General features: G+C 44.5%; 1 protein-coding gene and 1 long non-coding RNA gene across 2 annotated transcripts; one reads left to right on the plus strand and one right to left on the minus strand.

Moving 5' to 3' along the window:
- Positions 1-1,558: 1,558 nt before the first annotated feature.
- Positions 1,559-9,226, minus strand: LOC125963645 (uncharacterized). The gene is made up of 2 exons (XR_007475880.1): positions 9,028-9,226; positions 1,559-2,830 (listed from the first exon to the last, which is right to left on the minus strand). It is a non-coding gene; the product is annotated as an uncharacterized LOC125963645 (long non-coding RNA).
- Positions 9,227-9,256: 30 nt separating this feature from the next.
- MUL1 (mitochondrial E3 ubiquitin protein ligase 1) lies at positions 9,257-16,597 on the plus strand. Its single transcript, XM_004272488.4, has 4 exons — positions 9,257-9,523; positions 12,781-12,868; positions 13,280-13,400; positions 14,682-16,597. Exons 1-4 carry the CDS (start codon positions 9,404-9,406, stop codon positions 15,409-15,411), a joined length of 1,059 nt encoding a protein of 352 aa, XP_004272536.1. The 5' UTR covers positions 9,257-9,403; the 3' UTR covers positions 15,412-16,597.
- Positions 16,598-17,999: the final 1,402 nt, after the last annotated feature.

Raw genomic sequence — 17,999 nt, forward strand, 5'->3', positions numbered from 1 at the left:
AATCCGAGAGATCATGAAATGTGGAGATGAAGGATCCTTAGAGATAATTTTACAAATTGTTTCCATTTTTCTTGGTGGAATCCTGCCTTCCAGACTAGTTTCCCAAATGTATTGTTATTGACTAACTCTCTGAATAGGAATAACGTGTGTGGTTCAGGGTAGGAAATGACTCCCATCAATCACCAAGTTGTTTGTAGCGCCAAACAACCTGAACGAGATAAAAGGCGGTAGTTTTAGTGCGTAAGCATGTAGCTCTGGAGAAAGATGAAGCTGGGTAAACTCTGCCACTTCACCTCACCGAACCTCAGTTTCCGCATCTGTAAAATGGGGATAAAAATAACACCTAACTACTTCGTAGGGAGATGGGAGAATGGCATGGAAAGCACAGTGCCTGGAACACCATATACAAAAATTAACTTGTGTGATATATAGGAAAGTGGTTAAGATACCAGATCCTAAGAGATCTCATCACATGGAGAATTTTTTTCTTCTATTTTTAGTATCTATATGAGATGATGGATGTTAACTAAACATATTGTGGTAATCATTTCACAATATATGTAAATAAAATCATCATGCTGTACATCTTAAACTTACACACTGATGGATGTCAATTATTTCTCAATAAAACTGAAAAAAACTTAACTCAAAATGGACCACAGACCTAAATATAAAACATAAAACTATCAAACTTTTAGGAGAAAACATAGGAGAAAAATCATTGTGATTTTAGGTTAAGCAAAGATTTCTTAAATGCAACACCAAAAGCATGATCCATAAAAGAAAAACCCCGATAAATTGGACTTCATAAGAATCAATAACTTCTGCTATTCAAAAGACAATTAAAGAGAAGGAGAAGTCAAGCCACGATATTGAAGAAAATATTTGCAAATCACATATTTTGTAAAGGACTTGTATCCAAAATATACAAAGAACCCTCAATAATTAGAAAACAACTCAGTTAAAAAGTGGGGAGGGCTTCCCTGGTGGCGCAGTGGTTGAGAGTCCGCCTGCCGATGCAGGAGACACGGGTTCGTGCCCCGGTCTGGGAAGATCCCACGTGCCGCGGAGCGGCTGGGCCCGTGAGCCATGGCCGCTGAGCCTGCGCGTCCGGAGCCTGTACTCCGCGGTGGGAGAGGCCACAGTAGTGAGAGGCCCGTGTACGGCAAAAAAAAAAAAAAAAAAAAAAAATTCCTGGGAGATAAAAATAGAATCTGAGCAATGAAATAAAGTCTAACCTTTAAAAAAAAATAGATTTGAGCAGATACTTCACTCACAAAGATATGTGGGTGGCAAGTAAGCACATAAAAGATGTTTGACATCATTAGTCATTAGAGAAATGTTTAAAATCAAAAGAGTGATTATACCAAATGTTGCTGAGGATGTGAAGGGCTTGGGATTCTCATATACTGGTGGGAACGTAAAACAGTGCAACCATTTGGGGAACTTCTGGGCAGTTTCTTAAGAAGTTACACATCTGCCATATGGCCCAGCCATTCCTGTCCTAGGAATTTACCCAAGAGAAGTGAGAGCATTTGTCCATACAAAGACTTAAACATGCGTGTTCAAAGCAGCTTTATTTGTAATAGTTAAAACCTGGAAACAACCCAAATGTCCATTAACAGGTCAATGAATAAACAAATTGTGATGGATTCATATAATGGAACATTACTCAGCAATAAAAAAGGAATGAACTATTAGTGATACACACAACTATATGGATAAATGTCAAAATAATTATTCTGAGTGAAAGAAACCAGAGAAGAGAGAGTACATACCATGTGATTCTATTTATATGAACTTTTAGAAAATGAAAACTCACTTACAGTGATAGAAAGCAGATCTGTGGTCACCTGGGGATGAGGTGGAGTTTAAATCATTATAAAAAGAAAAAGGTCTCCCTGATACCTTGCATGATGTCAGGGGGCATGTCCAGCATAGTATCCCTGGGTCCTACCATATCTGGGAGAGTACATTGGATGGGTTAAATGCTCATTAAAAATATGCTGACATTCGATAATTCCTAATAATTATTATGTTAGGGGCTCTCCCAAGGGAAAGCTCTGTAAGGAAAGTGAGTGATAACCTGATGTGATTGTCAACACTTTTTCTATTTTTTATTTCCTTTGGCACACCTGTGTGGCAACATCAGCGCAGGATGCCTGCTTTCATATTTATTCATTTTATTTATTTATTTTTGGCTGTGTTGAGTCTTAGTTGCGGCACGCGGGGTCTTCGTTGAGGCATGCGGGATCTTTCATTGCAGCTTGGGGGCTCTCTCGTTGAGGCACGCGAGCTCAGTAGTTGCAGCGCACGGGCTTAGTTGCCCCCGGCATGTGGGATCTTAGTTCCGCGACCAGGGGTCGAACCCGCATCCCCTGCATTTGAAGGCGGATTCTTTACCACTGGACCACCAGGGAAGTCCCAGCCTGCTTTCAAATCTATCAGGTGCCTGGACCCTGCCAAGTGTCTCACTGGAATGGACAGCCTATGAGGGCATTTACCCAGTGACTCATAGGGAAACCAACAGCCTAAGTTTGGAACTCAGTGCTTCCAGTGGTGATGTCCTTAGTAACCCCATCTCTCCCAGGACTGCTCCCCCTAGATTCTCTGCCTGGTACCTTAGGAACTTACCTCACTTTCTCTAAGTCAGAGGCTTAACTTGTGATTAAGTGAGGAGAGCCATTCGGAGCTGAGAATGGTTCCCTAGGGATATCTGGCTGTGGCCGAAATTGCCCATCTTTCATCACTCCTACCAAGGTCCACGTGATGTAAATTTCAAAATATCCCAATAGGATCAAGCTCAGCCTGGCTGATGAAGGATTTCAGCCTTTGGCCAGAAAAAAAAAAAAAAAAAAGGCAGGGTTATTTAAAACCAAACTGCTTTAAGAATGACAATCTTTTATGGAAAACAAACTTATGGTTAGCAAAGGGGAAAGGAGGGGGAGGGATAAATTAGGAATTTAGTATTAACAGATACACACTACTATATATAAAATAGATAAACAACGAGGACCTACTGCATAGCCCAGGGAACTACATTCAATATCTTGTAATAACCTATAATGGCAACGAATCTGAAAAAGTATCGATACATATGTAACTGAATAGATATAAGAATAGATATATATGTATAACTGAATCACTTTGCTGTACACCTGAAACATTGTAAACCAACTATAATTCAATTTAAAAAATCTGATGTTGGAAACCCCTCCCCCCAAAAAGAATGATGGTCTTTTTTTTTTTGCGGTACGCGGGCCTCTCACTGCTGTGGCCTCTCCCACTGCGGAGCACAGGCTCCGGACGCGCAGGCTCAGGGGCCATGGCTCACGGGCCCAGCCGCTCTGTGGCATGTGGGATCTTCCCGGACCGGGGCACGAACCCATGTCCTCTGCATCGGCAGGCGGACTCTCAACCATTGTGCCACCAGGGAAGCCCGGTCTTTTTTTTTTTAAACATCTTTATTGGGGTGTAATTGCTTTATAATGTTGTGTTAGTTTTTGCTGTATAACAAAGTGAATCAGCTATACATATATATATATCCCCATATCAGAATGATGGTCTTTTAATGAGCTCCCAAGGAACTTGTAAAAGGGTCTGAAGAATAAAACAAGAAATACCACTGATACCACAGATATACAAAAAATCATAAGAGAATACTATGAACAGTTATATACCAACAAATTGGACAACCTAGAAGAAATGGAAAAATTTCTAGAAACATACAACCTGCCAAGACTGAGTCAAGAAGAAATAGACAACTGGACAGATTGATCACTAGAAGTGAAATTGAATTTGTAATTTTAATAACTCCCAGCAAACAAAAGTCCAGGACCAGATGGCTTCACAGGGGAATTCTACCAAACATATAAAGAACTAACATCTATCCTTTTTAAACTATTCCAAAAAACTGAATAGAAGGGAACACTCTCAAATTCATTCTACAAGGCCACAATCACCCTGATACCAAAACCAGACAAAGACACCACCAAAAAAGAAAATTACAGGCCAATAACTTTGATGAATATAGATGCAGAAATCCTCAACAGAATCTTAGCAAAACAAATCCAACAATACTTAAAAAGGGTCATACACCATGATGAAGCTGCATTTATTCTAGGGTCACAAGGATGGTTCAACATTCGCAAATCAATCAATGTGATACACCACATTAACAAAAGGAAGGATAAAAATCACATGATCATCTCAATAGACGCAGAAAAAGCATCTGACAAAATTCAACGTTCATTCATGATAAAAACTCTCATCAAAGTGGGTACAGAGGGAACATATCTCAACATAATAAAAGCCATTTATGACAAACGCACAGCAACGCAATACTCAATGGGGAAAAGCTGAAAGCTTTCCTGCTAAATTCAGGAACAAGACAAGGATGCCTACTCTTGCCACTTCTATTTAACACAGTATTGGAAGTCCTAGCCACAGCAATCAGAGAAGGAAAAGAAATTAAAGGTATCCAAACTGGAGGGGAAGAGGTAAAACTGTCACTATTTGCAGATGACATGATACTTTATATAGATAAGTCTAAAGCCTTCACCCAAAAGCTATTAGAACTAATAAATGAAGCAAGGTTCAGGATACAAGATTAACATACAGAAATATGTTTCATTTCTACACACTAATAAATAATGAAAATTAGAAGGAGAAAGTAAAAAAAAAATTCTGTTTAAAATCACATGGAAAAGAATAAAATACCTAGGAATAAACTTAACAGAGGAGGTGAAAGACCTACACTCTGGAAACTATGAAACACTGATGAAGGAAATTGAAGATGATACAAAGACATGGAAAGATATCTGTGCTCTTGGATTGAAAGAATTAATATTGTTAAAATGGTCATACTACTCGAAACAATCTATAGATTTAATGCAATCCCTATCAAAATACCCATGACATTTTTCACAGAACATATAATCCTAAAATTCATATAGAACCACAAAAGACCCCAAATGCCAAAGCAATCTTTAGGAAAAAAAAACAAAGTTGGAGTTATAGCCCTTACAGGCTTCAGACTATACTACAAAGCTACAGTAATCAAAACAGTGTGGCACTGGCACAAAAACAGACACATAGACCATTGGAACAGAATACAGAGCCCAGAAATAAACCCATGCACCTATGGTCAATTAATCTACAACAAAGGAGGCAAGAATATACAATGAAGAATAGATGGTCTCTTTAACAAATGGGAAAACTGGACAGCCAAATATAAAACAATTACATTAGAACATTCCCCAATACCATATACAAAAATAAACTCAAAATGGTTTAAAGACCTAAATAGAAGAACAAGAACCATAAAACCCTTAGAAGAGAACAAAGGCAGAACACTCTATGACATAAACTGTGGCAATATTTTCTTGGATCAGTCTCCTAAGGCAACAGAAATAAAAGCAAAAATTAACTGATGGGACCTAATTAAACTTAAAAGCTTTTGCACAACAAAGAAAATCACTGACAAAACGAAAAGACAAACTATGGAATGGGAAAAAATATTTTCAGATGATGTGACTGACAAGGGGCTAATACCCAAAATATACAAACAGCTCATACAACAATATCAAAAAAACAAATAACCCAATCAAAAAAATGAGTAGAAGACCTGCATAGGCATTTTTCTGAAGAAGACATACAGATGGCTAACAGGCACAGGAAAAGATGCTTAACATCACTAATTATTAGAGAAATGCAACTCAAAACAACAATGAGATATCACCTCACACCTGTCAGAATGACTATCATTAAAAAGTCTACAAATAACAAATGTTGGAGAGGGTATGGAGAAAAGGGAACTCTTGTACACTGTTGGTGGGAATGTAAACTGGTGCAGCCACTGTGGAAAACAATACGGAAATTCTTCAGAAAACTAAAAATAAACCTACCATATGATCCAGCAATTCCACTCCTGGGTATATATCCAGAAAAACAAAAACACTAATTTGAAAAGATACATGCACCTCAGTGTTCATAGCAGCACTATTTACAATGGCCAAGGCATGGAAGCAACCCAAGTGCCTATCAACAGACAATTGGATTAAGAAGCTGGGAGATATATATATACATGAATATTATGCAGCCATAAAAAAGAATTAATACTGCCATTTGCAGCAAGGTGGATGGACCTAGAGAATATTACTCTTAGTGAAATAAGTCAGAGAAAGAAAAATACTGTATGATATCATTTATATGTGGAATCTAAAAATAATACAAATTAATGTACATACAAAACAGAAACAGACTCACAGACGTACAAAATAAACTTGTGGTTACCAAAGGGGAGAGGGAAGTCGGGAGGGACAAAATAGGGGTATGTGATTAACTGATACAAACCACTATGTATGAAATAGAAAAGCAACAAGGATATACTGTAAGCACAGGGAATTATAACCATTATCTTGCAATGGATACACTTAATCCCTAGCAATCCCTCAATAACCTATAATGGAGTAAAATCTGCAAAAATACTGAATCACTATACTGTACACCTGAAACTAACATAATATTGTAAATCAACCACACTTCAATTATTAAAAAAAAGAAACAATGTTTCATTTAAGAATGACTTTTTAAAAATGAGCTCCCATGGAACCCCCTGGAGAATATAACAAAAGTTCCCAAATAGTCAGAAACCTGGAAACAAGGACCCCTAGCAGTGGAGACTCTCCATTGGTTTTCAATTTTACAGTCTTTTTTTGTGTGTGCGCTTTTCTTTGCTGTGACCTAAGAATACAAGAATTTCAAAGATTGGGATTGACATATGTACACTAATATGTATAAAATGGATAACTAATAAGAACCTGCTGTATATAAAAAAAAGAATTTCGATGATTAAAAAACAAACAAACAGGTTAGATCATGCCCTGCGGGTTCTCAAACAGCTTTACTAGATCCCATCCTCAAAATGATGAAGTTAAAATGTTTGGTTTGGCAATTAGCGACCTACAGGATGTGGTCCCAACTTCCTTTTCAATTACTTGCTCCATGCTCTCTGTCATATGCCCTTGGCTCAGACTGTATCAGCCAACTCTTGATAGCTTTGCACTTTGCTCATCTTGTTCCCTCTCCATGAAAAGTCTTTCCCACTCCCATCCTGTCACTCTACCCACCATTCTGTTTACAGAACTCAAATTCCTTCCCTCATGAGGAGAGTAAGCTGCATCCCTCTACCGGAGGCCTTTGTTGCCCTAATTCCATTGGACCTGGGATAATAGATAACTCTGCCTGGGTCTGTTTCTCTACAGACCCTAAACAGCCAAGGGGCAGAGCCTGGCTGTATACGGTTGTGTCTCCTAGTGTCCAGCCCAGAGCCTTGGATGCAGGAGGTCGTTGGTTATGGAGTGACTGGTGTGTTCATCTTCCTCTTTTTAAAATCCAAGTTTTATTAATTTGAAACATGCCATGCATTCACATTAAAAAAGTACAAAAGAGTGAAGAGTCACTCTGTTCTCTAGCCACCTAATTCCTTCTTATGGAAACAACCAATATTATATTCTCCTTCCTTTCTGGAATCAATGAGATCACACTCAAACAGTTTACAGTTTGCTATTTCACTTTTCTATGCTCATATACACATGTATTAAAATTTTGTTTAACCAACTGACTATTGAAAACATTTAGTTTGTTTTCATTCTGTTGTTATTAAAAACAATGCTGCAGGGGCTCCCCTGGTGGCACAGTGGTTGAGAGTCCGCCTGCCGATGCAGGGGACACGGGTTCGTGCCCCGGTCTGGGAATATCCCACATGCAGCGGAGCGGCTAGGCCCGTGAGCCATGGCCGCTGAGCCTGCGCGTCCAGAGCCTGTGCTCCGCAAGGGAGAGGCCACAAGAGTGAGAGGCCAGCGTACCACAAAAAAAACAAAACCAAAAAACCCCACAAAAAACAATGCTGCAATTTATACTGTATATTTGTTATGTTCACATGTGTGAGTATTTACACAGGAAGAATTTCTAGAAGTGGAAATGTTCAGTCAGTGGGTGTGGGCACTTTTAATCTTGATCAGCATTGCCTAATGGTTCTCCATAAAGGAGTCTCTGTCCCCATACCTTTGCCAACACAATGTGTTATCAAACTTTTGACAAATTTTATTAAAAAAAAACAAAGTTAGATCTTATTGTAAGTGTGTGTGTGTGTGTGTGTGTGTGTGTGTGTGTGACAAATTCATGATCATCCCTTGGGTTGAAAATCATCAAAGGCATGTGGTGGTCTTGACAATCTGGAGATTCTAACCCTATGTTCATAGAGTGTAATTCTTATTTGACTCCTAGCATAATTAAGGAATGGGGTAGGAAAACGTCATGGATAGCCAGCTGCTTTAATAAAGAGATTTTACTTTTTTAGAGCAATTTACAGCTTTTAGACGCATTTTACATACATTGATTTTGGCCATTGGGTACATTCCTGTATTTTCAATTTAAAGCAGAACCTGGACACAGCTGAATGAACACATGCTTTGCAGGTTGATGTTTTGGATAAAATTTTGGGGTATCTCTTGATTATTTTATGAAGGAGATCAGAAAACAGTTTGAAATCTGCTCTATAGCTGTGTTGTGAGGATTAAGTGGTATGATGTTCGTAAAACTTTTTGTCACAGTGCCTGACGCATAATAGGCACTCAAGAGCTGCCTCCCTCCCTCCCTGTTTTTTGGCTGCGCTGCGGCGCGGCATGCGGGACCAGAGATTGAACCCATGCCCCTTGCAATGGAAGCGAGGCGTCTTAACTGGACCGCCAGGGAAGTCCCTGTAGCTGTAATTATTAGTTAATAAAATATGTTGTTATATGTTTTGACGGCAAATTAAGGAGTTGTCAATACCTTGGTGATATAACCTGCCTTCTTGGAGGTAATAAGCTCTGTTGTCTGGTAAATTCCTCTCCAGCACTCATTAGCAGTGTGACTTGGAGCACACCCCCTAACCTCTCTGGCCTCAGTTTTGTCACCTGTAAAAAGGAAGAATAAAAGCCAAGACTCAAGGTTTGCCCTGAAGCTTAAATGTGTAATACTCACAAGTGCTTACTAAACATTAATTCTCTTCTTTCCTCCCAATCCAATGGCGGAGTCATCAAACGACCCATCAAACAACGCGATAACCCCAGGAAACCTGAAGGACTGAGACCGTGGCGATGCGGGCGATACAGTTGCGGCCGATGTACCAAGTGTCGAACGGGTCACGGAGCGCCTTCCGGTCTGCTCTGCCCTGCCCCACTTCCAGTTCCAGGTCTTGCGTCATCGCTGGGCGACCGGTTGCGCGTTTCCGGGAGAGACAGTGCTGGGGGTGCGATTCTGGGTGAAGGGAGGTGGCGCGAGGCGGAGGGCGGGGGTCGCGCGTCGTGGGGCCTGACCTCGGCGGCGTCCCAGTCCGCGCCCAGGGCTCGGCGCAGCCATGGAGAGCGGAGGGCGGCCCTCGCTGGGCCAGTTCATCCTCCTGGGCACCAGCTCTGTCGTCACCGCTGTCCTGTACTCTTTGTACCGGCAGAAGGCCCAGGTCGCCCAAGAGCTCAAGGTCAGTGCTGGCGCCCGTCTGACCTCAGCCGGTCATCCTGCCCGGGGTAATGGTGAGCCCCCGATTCGCCGTGGGCCGTTCCACCCTCGGAAAAGATCCAAGAGAAGGAAACAGGTTCTGAGAGGGTGTCGCCCGGCCGGTAGACGGAGGAACTAGGATCAGAACTCCGGTCTTGTGATAACTGCTTTACTGCCCCCTTTCTCCTAAGTCCCTCTCATTATTCAGAATGAATCTTGACTTAATTATTTTATTCGACAAATATTTATTGAACACCTGCTATGCGCCAGGCGCTGAGGGTATCGCGTGGGTGGAACAGACAGAAGCCCCTGACCTCATAGAGATTCCATTCTAGTCCAACCAGACAGACAATAAACAAGTCAATCAGATGGCGTGACACATGGGGATAAATACTACAGAGTAATGCAAGGAAGAGAGGAAATGGAGTGCTGGAGAAAGGGTGACATTTAAATAAGGTGACACTTAAATAGGGTGACATTTGAGCAGAGCCCAGGAAGACTTGAGGGGGGCAGTGCAGGTGCCTGGGGAAGAGTAATTCAGACAGAGGGACCTGCAAATACAGAAGCCCTAGATTTACCCACTACATAACCACTCAGCTCCTTGCTTCTAAAAGACTTCCTTTTTATATTAATAGCCCTTTAGAAAATGCCACTCCGTTTCCTGAGCTGCACTTTACAACTTACACAACACGTTTCCATCTTGGTTTTAGTTTCTCTTTATTTAGTTTCTCTTTATTTATTTATTTATTTTATTTATTTATTTAAATAAATATTTATTTATTTATTTAGTTTCTCTTTATTTACCCCAGTAATTTCTTGGGGTAGTTAAAATGACCTCCGGATTGCAGATCAAGAAATCGAGACTCCGAGGAAAGGTCTATACAGCTAGTCAGCTTGGAACTTAAACTTAGGTCTTTTGATTCCAAGTATAGGATTTTTTCTTGTTGACCACATTGCTCAGTTGTGAATGTGTGAGCAGCTCATGAGAGATGGACCTCATTAGGTCAGAGACAGGATCTTATTTACTCTTCCTTCCTTCTAGGTTCTAATCCAGTGCTTAACAAAGAGTAGATGCTCAGTAAATATTTGTGGATTTGTTTTAGCTGCAATTTCATAATACAACAGTTAGGGCTTAATTTGACATTTATTTGAAAGACGGATTCCTAGACCTAACTTCATTATCATCAGATTGTTTACATTAAGAGCTTAGAAACAAATGTGTGAAATCTCTGCCATGAAGGGAGTTTTGGAATCTGCCTGGAATGCACCTAGTTACCAGGGAATTGAATTTGTGGTGTGAATGACATCCTGGTGAGATGCCTTCTTGTTTGCTTAATTAAATAAGTCACTCCTGAAGTGATTGGCTGTGATTGTAACTGATACCTTACTTTCTGACTCCGAATCAGAAATCACATTGGTATCAAGTTGGCGGGAGGTGGGATCCTCTGAAGCAGTGACCCACCTTTGGGTGACCTTAAAAGCTTTGCTGATTAGTTCCTAAATGAGGATGAAAGAAATAGCCCCTTCTTGGAAAAACAGTTGGGACTTCTCATATTTTAGGTTCTATTTTCTTGATCAGATTATAAAACTTACAGAGTAGGGCTCCTGTCTTATCCTTTTGCATCTCTCGTGGTGATGGGAATGCGTATTTGTCGCACGCCCACTGTGTGCCAGCCCCTGGCCTGGATTCTTCCACACTTAAGTTTCATTTAATCCACATGAAAATCCTGTGAGATTGTTTCCCCCACCTCTCACAGGTTTTGAAACTGAGACTCAGATAAATTAAGTTGCCCAAAGTCACAGTAGATGCATTGAAGCTTGATTCAAGCCCAGGTCTTTCTGACTGAATTCCCCCTCCCTTTTTAAAAAAATTTAACCAACTATCCTATGGTGGATACTTTACTAGCTGTGTGACTTTGGGCAAATTACTTCACTTCTCTGAGCCTCAGTTTCCTTATCTGTAATTGGGGATAATAATGTCTGCCGTATAGGGATGGTATGAGCATTAAATGGGGTTATGCATTTAAAGTGCTTAGCAGAGTGCCTGGAATGTAGTATATCTAAGTGCTTATTTGTTTGCTAATTTATTCATCAAATATGTATTTAGTGCCTGCTATGTGTCAGGCACTCTCTCGGCACTAGGGGGACAGCAGTGAACAAGACTAACAAGGTCCTAGCCCTCCTAAGTTCAATAGTCCAGTGGAGGGAGAGACAGATAATAAAGGAGTAAATAAACAGAGGGTTAGTTGTCGTTATTGCCATTGTTTTTGTTATCTTCCCAGTGGACATGGTTAATAAGTTTTTATTGACCTTGCTCCTGTTTTTTACTGCGTAGCAGCAGCTTAAACTTAGAGTGACCTTAGTATGTATCCAGTACCGCCTCACCTCTTTAGAGGTTACTCATCTGGCGTCCGTAAGATTTGTTGATGGAAATACCTGAAAGCAGGAACTGTCCTTCATTCATCCCTGAATCCCTAGCGCCCAGCACAGTGCCTGGCTCAGGAAATGTTCAGTGGTTTTATTAATTTTATCTTACTTTTGACGCAGCAGTAACAGGCTTGGTTGGTTCCCAAGCACGGCAGGTTGGAAACTGAATTGGAAGGGATGGAGAACTGGGGATTGTGAGAGGAGGGTAGCAGCAGAGGTAACTGTGCTTGCCTGATTATGAGGGAAGAGAGGCAAACTGAAAAGTAGAAGCATAGTGTTTGGCACCAGTTCTCGAAGCCTTGCCCTGTAATGCAAAGGCAGCCCTTTATTATAACGTCTCATGCAGAGCATGAACTGACAAGGGCCCGGTGATAATTATACCTACCATGGCCCGAGCCCCGACCATGTACTGGTCACTACTTGAGGTGCTTTTACGCATAAGCCCTTTGGCTGCATGGTTCTGTGTTGTCAGGAAGAGATCAAATTACATTCAGATCTATGGGATGCAAATTGATTAGTATCTTTTATATTTTTGTCTTAAAAAGTTAAAATGAAAAGGAGTGAATGTTTGGTTAACTGGAGGAAGAGTGTAAGTGGCACCCCCATTCTGCAGATGGCAGAGATGAGGCGCTGCCCCAAGCCTGTTTATATGGTTCTGGGACACAGCTTCGGAATCAGATTCTCCGTAGTCTCCTTCCTGCCTGATGTCCTTAGTCTCTCAACGTGAAAAACGTAAATAGTCTTTTTTTCTTTTTTCACTTGTTTGAGCATATCAGTGTTCAGCAGTCAGTTCAATGTGTTGTTTCCATTTAGGGAGCTAAAAGAATCCACTTGGGTGAAGACTTAAAGAGCATTCTTTCAGAAGCTCCAGGAAAATGTGTGCCTTACGCTGTTATTGAAGGTATGTTTATTTATTGGTAAAATGAAGAATAACTCCCTCTTCTGAAAGTTTGGTAAAGATCTTCTTGGCTGACATTGAGGGCCTTTTGTAGCCTTGGGGCAGTGGTTCAGAACTTGGACTTTGGGGTCAGAAAGACCTGTGTTACTGCTGTGTGATCTTGGCGAAATTATGCAACCTTTTCAAACCATCATCGCTCCATCTCTAAAATATACGTTACAGGGTTGCTGTAAAACTGAAATGATGTGATCCGTGTAAACTGCTTAGCAGAGTGCCCCAAAGCATAACTTATGGTGATGATGTTTTCATCATGTTGATTAATTAAACTCACTCAAACGAAAGACAAAATTTAAATTACTTTAAAGGAAAGGGTGGAACAGTTCTTCAGAAATAAAATAATTTGTTTCCATTCAGGAGCCGTTCGGTCTGTTAAAGAAACGCTTAACAGCCAGTTTGTAGAAAATTGCAAGGGGGTGATCCAGCGGCTGACGCTTCAGGAGCACAAGATGGTGTGGAACCGGACAACTCGCCTCTGGTGCGTAGCCTTGCTCCACGGGCCCAAACCACACAGCTGGTCGGTTCAGGTGTCGGTGTCCTGGCCCTGTTTCCATGTCTTCAAGCTTCTCCCGAGACAGGGCGGAGACCGGTCTCTCAGTGCTGCTTATATTCTTGTGTGTGGTCTGAGCACCTCTTCCACTGCCGTCACCTAGGCGTCCTGTCCAAATGCATATTCCTGGGCTCCGTTCCAGACCTACTGAGCCAGAATTTCCAGGATAGGGGACCTGGAGTCTGTGGATATGCACACTAAGGTTTGAGAAACACTGATTTATGGCATGGGTTAATGATTTCAGTACCTGTTAAGATAATTTCATGCTATTACATGGAGTTCCATTTTTCCAGCTGATCGTAGGAGGGTTTTGTTTTGGATTTCTATTTTATTTTAATTTTTATTGTGGTAAGAATACTTAACCTGAGATCTTCCCTTTTAACCAAATTTTAAGTACAACAGTACAGTCCTGTTAACTCCAGGCACAAGGTTGTACAGGGAATTTTGAACTTACTCATCTTGTAGAAGTGAAACTTTACACCCGGTGAACAGCAACTCCCCATTTTCTTTTTCCCTTAGCCCCTGGCAACCACTGTTTTACTGTTTCTATGAGTTTGGCTACTTCAGATACCTCATGTAAATGGAATCGTGCAGTACCTGTCCTTCCTTCCGTCTGCCTCAGTTTGCTTTGCTTGATGTCCTCCAGGTTCATGCATATTGTCACATGGGGCAGGATTTCCTTTTTTTTTTTTAATTTTTATTTTTATAAAGGCTGAATAGTATTCCCTTGTTATGTATATACCACATTTTCTTTATTCATCTGTCGACAGACATTTAGGTTGTTTCCGTTTCTTGGCTGTTGTGAATAACCTTGCAGTGAACACGGGAGCACAGATGCCTCTTCTAGCTCCTGATTTTAGTTCTTTTAGATATGTCCTCTGAAGTGGGATTGCTGGGTTGTATGGTAGTTCTATTTTTAACTTTTTTGAGGCATTTATTTAAGATTAAAAAAAATCAGTCTGTCTTACAGGGGCAAAGGGAAATAAAGATTAGAGGTGATCTGTGACAATATTTGTTGCCCACTGAGATCGCCTGAGAACCTAAAAATCCGAGCTTCCCTCTTCTGAGGCTCTGGACAATTGTGATTTCTGTTGTACTCTTCCACTCGCTTCAGACTTCAAACTGTCCTCCTGGCATCGAGGTGCTCTGCACCCCTGCCCGGGTGCGAGGTATCTGCCATCCTTTGTTTTATCTTGAGTTCTCTTGTAGGAACGACTGTTCCAAGATCATTCACCAGAGGACCAACGTGGTGCCCTTTGACCTGGTGCCCCACGAGGATGGCATGGATGTGGCCGTGCGGGTGCTGAAGCCCCTGGACTCGCTGGATCTGGGCCTGGAGACGGTGTACGAGAAGTTCCACCCCTCTGTCCAGTCCTTCACGGACGTCATCGGCCACTACATCAGTGGGGAGCAGCCCAAGGGCGTCCAGGAGACCGAGGAGATGCTGAAGGTGGGGGCCGCCCTCACGGGGGTGGGCGAGCTGGTCCTGGACAGCAGCTCCATCCGTCTGCAGCCCCCCAAGCAGGGCATGCAGTACTACCTGAGCAGCCAGGACTTCGACAGCCTGCTGCAGAGGCAGGAGTCCAGCGTCAGGCTCTGGAAGGTCCTGACGCTGGTGTTCGGCTTTGCCACGTGCGCTACCCTCTTCTTCATCCTCCGGAAGCAGTATGTGCAGCGTCGAGAGCGACTGCGCCTCCAGCAGATGGAGGAGGCGTTCCGGGAGCACGAGGCCCAGCTGCTGAGCCGAGCCAACCCCGAGGACCGGGAGAGTCTGAAGAACGCCTGCGTCATGTGCCTGAGCAACTTCCGGTCTTGCGTCTTCCTGGAGTGCGGGCACGTGTGTTCCTGCGCCGAGTGCTACCAGGCCTTGCCGGAGCCCAAGAGGTGCCCCATCTGCAGGCAGGCGATCACCCGGGTGATTCCCTTGTACAACAGCTAATGGTCTCGCGGCCCCACAGTGAGACCCCCCGCCCCACTTCAGGGCTGTTTATCTCCAGGCCTTTAGAAGATCAGTGGTGGGCGGCTGTCATCTCACAGCCCCAGCAGCAGAGGGCGGCCTTTCCAACGTGCAGGGGACCTTTTCCGGCACTGAGCACAGACTCACAGCTGCACCCTGGGGCAGGCGCCGTGGCGCCGCGTCCCTTCCCTGGAGACCCTGAGTGTGCATGGCTGAGGACAGCTCACCGCTCAAGTGCCAAAGTCAGTGGCCTCCAGCTTTTCTGTTCTGGTGTCTTCTCGTCCTTTCTGGTGAGGTGTCGGTCCCTGTGGACTTGAGCCTTGAATGACTCGGCCAGAGGGGGGGCAAAGTTGCCTTGCGGAGCCGCTTCTGAAGAGACTGCGCAGTCTCCTTCCCCCTTGCTTACAGCCCGGAAAAAAGTTGTCAGGCTGGACGTGTCACTCGAGTTCCTTTCCCTCACATGCTGGCCTCCTACACGTGCGCACACGTGTGTCAGGACACAAGGAAGTGAAATCCTGCATCTGCCCCCTGCCTGACAGGGCGGGACTCTGGTCAGAGAATGGAGAGAGGTCATTTGTAGGGGCACTTGGACCGGTGCCCATTCAGTGATCCCTGTGGCAGTGAGGATGGGGCCGCTTAGCTGCAGCCCTGCTGGGGCCACTACGGACCTAACGAGAGGGCCACCGGAGCACGCGTCCGCCCTGGCTTGGAACTCCCGAGGCCTGAGCGGGCTGAGGGCTCTGGTTTTCCCAGAGGAAGCAGTAAGGGCACTGCTGCCCCAGCCTCGGGCTTTCCCAGCTCCTCTCCAAGGCAGCCCCCACGGAAGAGAAGCAGCCGGCATCCTGAGCGCAGAGCCTCTCCCGGCCCCCCGGCCCACCCCTGGAAAGTTCACATCCCGTGGGTGTAATCACACCGTCCTTCTCACAGGCCTGCTCACCCCTCAGCTGTCCCGCTCGAGTTTGTGAGTGTGGAGAAGTGGGGAAGCCTCTCTCACCACTTCTGAGTGTCCAAGGCCACGTGCACGGCGCTTTCCTCTCTCCCTTCCCTGGCTTTGAATATCCATGCCCGATCCTCCGTTGTGCGGGGGAGATGGGGGTGCTCTCAGGGCGCTGACGCCGGTTCTCTGCGCGTCCAGCATGGACGGCACAAATAAAAGACGTTATAGCCACGTGTCAGCCTCTTGCTTGGAACGAGAGTTCAGCGGCTAGGCTGAAGCTGCCCCGGGGTGGCCTTGAATCCTGTTATGGTGGAATGAGCTGGGGACCTGGAGGCCTCTGTGCGTCCTTCCTTGGCTGCAAGGTGGTGCAGCTTGGTGATGCTGAAGCGTGGGGGATGCTGGGGGGTGCTGGGGGGTCTCCGGTCAGCCTGAGAGAGGGCCACCCCGGAGACGTGCCCGCAGGTCACGCCTGGCCTCGCTGAGAGTCGTCTTTGAAGACATCTGTGCCGACGTCCTGAACACAGGCAGTGGGATTTCACCTGCTGGGAGAATGGGACGGGTGTTGGGGACAGCAGGGAGGACACTACCATATGTACCGGATGCTCTTTCAGACTTTAATTTCATTGTAAGTCGTTGCTCACAAGACCCTGCAGTCTCTCATGGCATCTCATCCTACAGATGAGGAAGCAAGGTCCGAGGGGGGATGTTCACTGGCTCAAGGACACACAGCAAGTAAGGGTGGGGGTGGGGGTGGGGTCCACATTTAAACTCCCAGCTGCTTCAGACCCCTGACCCTCCTCACGGCGGTGGGGCTAACGGGTCCCTCAGTGTTCACGGGAACGCCCCACAAGGTGCTGGTGCCCCACGTCAGTGGACGAGGCCACACTAGAGGAGGAGGCGGACGTGCGAACCCACTTGCCCATAGTGAGTCCTGTCCAGGGAGGTGGTAAGACCCTGGCTTTACACATAGGTGGCAGGGAGCGGGCAGGGAGAGGGGGGACTGATGGGGCTGACCTCTGAGCATGTCAAAGTGTCTGCCGTTTTCCTGTGTCCTTTCAGCAGACACTTTGAACAAGGGTCCAGGTTTTAGAGGATGAATGAGCTGCCTGTGTGTGGGGACGTGGCGGGCTTGTGTGCTAATCTGTCAGAGTTCAGCCCTTGGCATTAGATTCCATGAGTAGATCTGATCATGTGATGGAAAAGCAGCAAAGGCAGCCTGCCCTTACCCCGGTGTGACTCAAATCCTGGGCAGACCAATTCTGTGTGGAGTGTTCCTCCAAGTGGAGTTGAGTTACCCATCGTGGGAGACAGGAGCAGCACACCGTCTCTGCCTCAGGAAGTGGCAGCTGGTTGGGAACACGAACACACACGTACCCGGATTCCGGATCTGAGGTCCACACTCGGTCCTAGCCTGGCTGGACTGAGACTGCCCCATGCTCTCCATCACCCGTGCCAGTTCCCACCTTCCATTTAAGGAACCTCATCACCAGCAGGGTTGAAGCGGCTTAAACCGATCCGTGGGACTGAGGCTGGGGGTGGGAGGTGACTTGGAGACAAGGAACTGACCGTGGGGTTGTTGTGAATTTTGACTCAACCCTTATGCTCAGCCTCTAATCGTAGGCAGACAGCATTA

The sequence above is a fragment of the Orcinus orca genome, chromosome 1 (assembly GCF_937001465.1).
Source record: "Orcinus orca chromosome 1, mOrcOrc1.1, whole genome shotgun sequence".
In the NCBI taxonomy this organism is placed as follows: Eukaryota; Metazoa; Chordata; class Mammalia; order Artiodactyla; family Delphinidae; genus Orcinus; species Orcinus orca.